Genomic DNA, 7,500 nt, shown 5'->3' with positions numbered 1-7,500 from the left:
TATTGATATATATATATATATATATATATATATATATATATATATATATATAGTGTGTGTGTGTGTGTATGTCGTTCCTTTTGTAGGGTCTGGTTGGCTCAATGCTATCGTCCTTGCTTCATAATAAACAGTCGCTAAGGCAAAGGTTCGAGTCCTTACGGTGGAGCTTATATCATATATATATATGTATATATATATATGTATATATATACATATATATATATATACATATATATATAAATATGATATATATATATATATATATATATGTGTATATATACACGAGTATATATATATATATATATAGATGTGTGTGTGTGTGTGTGTGTGTGTGTGTGTGTGTGTGTGTGTACCAGGAGCTTTTTCCTCTTTATAAGGGAAGAAGTCAAAGTCAAAGACACGTACCTACTCCCACCCATTCCTCTCCCATCTACCCCCGTCCCCCCTCTCATCTTAGCTCCTCATGGATGACGGGTCGTCCCTGTATCCCGCCCACTACCTGGGTCAGAAGCAATGCAGCAAGACACAGTACATCCACAGCAAGGCCGCTTCACTTAATCGGAGACCAACCCCTCTCCGTCCCCTCATATAGAAAAAGGGAAAACGGGGAGAAATCCCTTCGGGTTGTGTCATAAGCAAGACAAGATTTATGAGCCAAGTTTATTCCTGAATAGTTTCACACACAAAAATTTCTTCAGAGGAATATTGTGTGAATATTCATCTGAAGAAGACTTGGTGTGTGAAACTAGTCAGGAATAAACTTGGCTCATAAATCGTGTCTTCCTTATCCACCTTTTCTAACTTGTCACAATGCCTCAACGTACATACAGGCATACATACATACATACATACATACATACATACATACATACATACATACACATGCATACATATATATATATAATATATATATATATATACATTATATATATATATGTATATATATATATATATACATATTTCATTTGTTTATTATTTGTCTGTTTACTATTGTTAACTTGATTATCATTTATCATTATTTATCTCTCAATTTATTGTTATTTACTATTTACCTGTTTGTTTATTATTTAACTTTACATATTTATTGATTTATTTTAGTTTTTATTATTTATATTATTATAATATTTATCTATTGTGTATTCATTTTTTTATCTATTTAGTTATCTATTTATATATTTGTATATTTACCTATTCATTTATTTATTTATTGATTGATTGATTTATTTATTTATCATCACTATAATTCGCATCCGACCTAGTTATGGACCAAAAGGTCTCCTATCGATATGCTCCTCCTAAGTAATTCTTTGTTAAAAGTAATTCTGTGCTCTTGTGTTAGACGTAGACGTTAATTTCTCCTTTTTCTTCTTTCACAGGGCGTTCCGGATCGTCTCACCACCACAAATACAGCAACAACAACAATAACGACAACAACAATAACAACAACGACGAGAACAGCAGTAACAACGGAAACAGCAACACCAGCACCAACAAACTCAACAGTCGCGTCCACAGAAGCAGCGTGACTGCCATGCACCACCGACAACAGCTCCAACACCAACAGCTCCAACACCAGCAGCTCCAACACCCACAGTTCCAGAAGCAGACTGGATTCCAGGCTCTCAGTCTGAAACAACCAGAAGCTTCGGAGACTCGCGTGGAACACAACATCATCTGGGGTCAAAGCCAAGACGATCATCAACATAAAAAAGAAAACAAAAATAGATGGGGAAGAAGGCGAGGTGGTGAAGGAGGAGGAGGAGGAGGAGGTGAAGGAGGTGGAGGAGGTGGTGGAGGAGGAGGAGGGAGAAGGGGTTTAGGTGGAGGAGGAATGTTAGAGGACGAAGAAGGGGAGGAGGAAGAGGAAGAGGAGAATATAATTTGGGGTCAACCGCACAGTCACAGCGCGTACTTCGATGATGCCACGCCCACCAACGTCACAGCCGTTGTCGGACAGAGGGCAACCCTCGTCTGTAAGGTCAACAATCTAGGAGGCAAAGTGGTGAGTGTCAAGTATTTCCCCTCTTTTACACACACACACACACACACACACACACACACACACACACACACACACACACACACACACACACACACACACACACACACACATATATATATATATATATATATATATATATATATATATATATATATATATATATATATAGGCCTACCTCTTTTTCTGAAGGTACCCTAAAGTGATGTGACACAACATTTTCTCTCTCTCTTTCCCATTCAATTTTTTTCATCAATATAACCTCAATTATTGTGATATAGTTTCCCCCTTTTTTTTTACCATGTTCTGTTTTTCTCTTTTTCTAAATATAATCTAAAGTGATGTGATATAACATTTCTCTCTTTTTCCCAATCAGTTTTCCCCTTTTTTATCAATATAACTTAAAGTAATGCGACATAAGATTCACCTTTTTTCCACTTAATTTTCCCCTCTTTTTTTTATCAATATAACCTAAAGTAATGTGAGACAACATTTTCCCCTTTTTTTCCCATTCAGTTTTCCCGTTTTTATATAGTTTTCCCCTTTTTATATAACCTAAAGTAATGTGATACAGGATTTCCCCTTCTTTGCATATTCTATTTTTACCTCTTTCTTTCGCACTATAACTATAAGTAATGTGAATTGGTCTTACTCTGCGAAATTTTCATACTATTTGCAAAAATTATGTTCTTTCTTGGGGGCAAAGCGTTACTTATTTTCATTCTATTATTATTTATTCATTTATTATTATTATCATTTTTTTTTGCAAAAAAAAACCTAGAGGGATATAACGTGCTTGCCTTTTGCAAAATGAAAATATGATCTGCAAAATAGTAACAGCAAGAATGGTCACCATAGAAATGTAGTATTTAATGATGTTGATAATGAAACGATAAAGCAGAAATTGAAGAAAGCAAAGTAGATAAAGATCCCTTGTGTAAAATTTATAAGATAATTATCGTAGATCTGAGTAAGAGGGAAACAAATATTTGAAGGGAAAATCATCTGAGTGGAAGTAAGATGGTAGAAGCATGCAAAAAGCATATTTTCTAAAATGATGACAATATTCATCAAAACCCCAAACAAAAAGAAAGAGAATAAAAGTTATTAAAGAGAAAATGATCTGGGTAGAAGTGAGATGGTAAATGGTAGAGGCATATAGAGAGAATGGTTAAAACAATGTAGGAGTAACGACTAGGGAGATAGAGAGTAGAGAGGAGAAGAGAGAAAGAAAGGAGTATTCATCACACAAAGGGATAACTTGTCAATTGTTCTTTCTCCTTAACCTTCAATACTCTTCATTCCCTTTTAATCCTTCTTGAATACCCTTCATTTGCCTTAATCTTTAACACTCTTAACCTTCTTTAATCTTCAGTAAACCTTATTCGATCTAATCTTCACATTAGATTTGTCTTCAACAATATCCTTTCACACTCAGTATTCCTCCATTTCCATCTATTCATCTATCTATCCATCTATCTAGCCATGTATGTAAGTATGTATGTATGTATGTATGTATGTATGTATGTATGTATGTATGTATGTATGTATATATGTATGTATGTATGTATGTATGTATGTATTGAATATGTATGTTTAAGACAGATTGAACCTTTAGAAGCTCTGTCAAGGGATTCGAACCCTGACCTGTGCGTGCAGAATCACGCGCATAATCACAAATGAGAATACGTTTGCTGTAGCTATGTAGAGTGTGCTCGGGGACTTGTACAGTCCTTTTGTAACATCGTACATGGCTCATTTGCTTGTGTCTTGGCTTCGTGATTATGCACGCACAGGTCAGGGTTCGAATCCTTTGGCAGAGCTTCTAAAGATTCAATATGTATGTATGTATGTATGTATGTATATATGTATATGTATGTATATATACATGTACGTATGTATGTATGTATGTATTCATGTGTGTGTGTATGTATGTAATGTATGTATGTATGTATGTATGTATGTATGTATGTATGTATGTATGTATGTATGTATGTATGTATGTATGTATATGTATGTATGTATAAATGTATTTATGTATGTATGTATGTATATATATATATATATATACAGTATATGTATATATATATATATATATACATATATATATATATATATATATATATATATATATATACATGTATCTGTCTTTTTATCTGTATCTGTATCAATCTATGTATCTATCTATCGATATCTACTTGTCGCTCTATCTGTCTGCATATCTATCTATCTATCTATCTATCTGTCTATCTGTCTGTCTGTCTATATATCTTCTTCCACCAACACTTCTCTGTTTCCTTCACCGCCGGATCTTCGCTGGCAAAGCTTTTCTCTTGAGCTTCTTCTCCATTTCAAAGTGATCTCCCCCACCATCTCCCACAATTGTTTTTCATCTCCAACACTTCCTCCCTCATTTGCAGAAATCTCTCTCCGCTTGAAAAATCCCTTTTCGTCTCCGGAGGCAATGTTTTCTCTCAGATCTCTAGCACGTTCTCCTTCCCCATAGTTATTATCTCTCTTTCGCTCTCGCTCTCGTTATCTCTCGCTTTCGTTCTCTCTCTCTCTCTCTCTTTCTCTCTCTCTCTCTCTCTCTTTCTCTCTCTCTTTCTCTCTCTCTCTCTCTCTCTCTCTCTCTCTCTCTCTCTCTCTCTCTCTCTCTCGCTCTCAGTCTCTCTCCCTCTCCCTCTCCCTATCTCTCTCTCTCTCTCTCGCTCTTTTTCTATTTTTGATAGCCTCGCCAGCCATATATGCCTAATTTTCTCTCTTTCGCTTTTTCTCTCTTCGCTCTTCCTTTTCTGCATGTGCCCAGTTTCCTCTTTTTCTCTTTTCTGCTTCGCAGCAGCGCTCTTTCTTCAACACTTTCTCTTTTTCCTCTTTTCTCCTCTTCCTTTTCTTATTTCCTCTTTTCTCTCTTTCTTTAGTTAACCTCTTTCTTCTCTTTATCTATTTCATATTTTAACTTTCCCACTCTTTAAATGTTTCTCTATCACCCCCCTCTTTCAATTTCCCTTTTCTCTTTTTTCCTCTTTTCTTACCCGTGTTTCCTTCCCCTCTCTCTATCTACTTCCTCCTTTTTTCATTTTCTCTTTACCTCTTTATTTTTTTTATTTTTTTATTAAGCCTCTCTTTTTCATGTTCATCTTGTTCACATTTTTTTTATCTTCTGTTTACCTGTTCCTTCTTGTCCCTCGTTTCCCCTCTTAAATTCCCCTCTTTCAATTCTCCCTCTCGTTTCCCCTTTCTCTTTTTCCCGTCACTTCCTTGTTTTCCATTTTCCCCTGTCCCCTCTTTTGTTTTCCTTTTTCGCTAATTCTCTCTTCTTCTGTCCCCTTTTCCCCTCTTTCCCTATCCCTCTTTCCCCTCTTTCCTATTCCCTCTTTCCCGTTTCCCTTCTCTCTTTATCCCTCTTCCCCTTTTCTCATCTTTCCCTATTCTCTTTCCCCTTTCCTCCCTTTCCCTATCCCTCTTTCCCCTTTCCCATCTTTCCCTATTCTCTTTCACCTTTCCCCTCTTTCCCTATCCATCTTTCTCCTCTTTCCTTATCCCTCTTCCCCCTTTCCCCTCTTTCCCTATCCCTCTTTCCCCTTTCCCCTCTTTCCCTATCTCTCTTTCCCCTTTCCCTATCCCTCTTTCCCCTTTCCCCTCTTTCCCTATCTCTCTTTCCCCTTTCCCTTCATTCGCTATCCCTCTTTCCCCTTTCCCATTTTTCCCTATTCTCTTTACCCTTTCCCCTCTTTCCCTATCCCTCCTTCCCCTTTCCCTTCCTTCTCTGTCCCTCTTTTCCTTTTCCCCCATCTTTCCCCTATTTCCTTTCCCCTTTCCCCTCGTCCCTTCCTTTTTCTCTTTCCATCTTCCCCTCTTTTTCATTTTCCCCAATTTTCTTTTTCTCTTTCCCCTCTTCTTTCCCTATTCCCCTCTTTTCCTATCCCTCTTCCCCTCTTTTCCTATCCCTCTTTTCCCTTCCCCTATCCCTCTTTCCCCTTCCCCTATCGTCTCTTCTTTTATCTCCTGTCCATTTCCTCCTCTTCTGTTTCCCCTCTGACAACTACAAATCCCCATTTCAGTCTACATTCCCCTCACCTTCTCCCCTTCCTTCTCTTTTGTGTCACTTTCCCCTCTGTTCCCCATTTCCCCTTTCCATCCCCGTTCCAACCTGTCCCCTCTAAACTCTGTTCCCTCCCATTTCTGTAACCTTTAATCTTCACATTTCCCCTTTTTTTCCCTTTTCCCCCCTTTTTCCCCTTTTTCCATCGACCCTCATTTCATTCTCTCCCCTCTGCAGTCACACCACAACAGCACTAGGCTTTTTTCTCCTCTTCATCTTCCTCCTCTTCCTATTCCTCCTCTTCATTCTACTCCTCTTCCTCTTCTTTCACCTTTTCCACATCCTTCTACTCCTTTCTCCCTTTATCTCCTCTTCCTCCTCTTCTCCTCTTCCTCCTCTTTTCCTCTTCCTCCTCTTTTCCTCTTCCTCCTCTTCTCCTCTTCCTCCTCTTTTCCTCTTCCTCCTCTTTTCCTCTTACTCCTCTTTTCCTCTTTCTCCTCTTCTCCTCTTCCTCCTCTTTTCCTCTTCCTCCTCTTCTCCTCTTCCTTCTCTTTTTCTCTTCCTCCTCTTCTCCTCTTCCTCCTCTTTTCCTCTTCCTCCTTTTCTCCTCTTCCTCCTCTTTTCCTCTTCCTCCTCTTTTCCTCTTACTCCTCTTTTCCTCTTCCTCCTCTTCTCCTCTTCCTCCTCTTCTCCTCTTCCTCCTCTTCTCCTCTTCCTCCTCTTTTTCTCTTCCTCCTCTTCTCCTCTTCCTCCTCTTCCTTTCCATATTTGCTTTTCCTTCTTCTCCCTCCTCCTCCTCCACCTTACCTACTCCTTCCCCCTTTCTCTTCTTCTTCCTTCTATTCTTCCTCCTCTCCCTCCTCCCCTCCTACCGCTCCTCACCCTCGCTACCTCTCCTCCTGCCCTTACCTACTTTTCCTCTCTTTCTCTTCCTCCTCCTCCTCTCTTTCCTCCTCCTCAGTATCCTAATCCTACTTATATTCGTATTCCTGCTCCTCCTCCTCCTCCTCCTCCTCCTCCTCCTCCTCCTCCTACTCGCACTCCTCTCCCTAATATTAGTTCTCCTCCTCCGCTCCTCCTCCCCTCTTTCTTCTCTTCCTCTCTTCCTTCTTCTCCTTTCTTACTCCTCCTCCATCACCTCCTCCTACTCCTTCCACGTCCTCCCCTCCCCTTCCTTTTCCTCCTCCCCTTACTCCTACTTCTCCCACTCCTCCCACTCCTCCCACTCCTCCCACTCCTCCTCATCCCCTTTACCTCCTCCTCTTTTTCCTTCTCTTCTCCTCCTCCTCCACTTCTTTCTCCTCTCCTTCCTCTCCTCCTCCTCCCAAACCCCTCTTACTCCTCCTCTTCCCACCTCTCCTCCTCCTCCTCCTCCTCCCACTCCTCTTCCCTTCCTCCGACCCTCCTCCACCTCCTCCTCCTCCTCCTCCACCTCTTCCTCCTCCACCTCTTCCTC

The 7,500-nt window shown here is 39.6% G+C and overlaps 1 protein-coding gene across 1 annotated transcript in view; it reads left to right on the top strand.

Moving 5' to 3' along the window:
• Positions 1 to 1,531: 1,531 nt before the first annotated feature.
• LOC143034236 (uncharacterized) overlaps positions 1,532 to 7,500 on the top strand; it is a 282,359-nt gene continuing 276,390 nt past the window's right edge. The window contains exon 1 of the mRNA XM_076200173.1: positions 1,532 to 2,002. Within this exon, the coding sequence (XP_076056288.1) occupies positions 1,532 to 2,002 (471 nt within the window). The remainder of the gene's footprint in view (positions 2,003 to 7,500) is intronic.

The sequence above is a fragment of the Oratosquilla oratoria genome, chromosome 17 (assembly GCF_046742065.1).
Source record: "Oratosquilla oratoria isolate Oo_2021 chromosome 17, ASM4674206v1, whole genome shotgun sequence".
NCBI lineage: Eukaryota > Metazoa > Arthropoda > Malacostraca > Stomatopoda > Squillidae > Oratosquilla > Oratosquilla oratoria.
The sequence above is the reverse complement of the archived record's forward strand: the minus strand, read 5'-3'. Positions and strand labels throughout refer to the sequence as shown.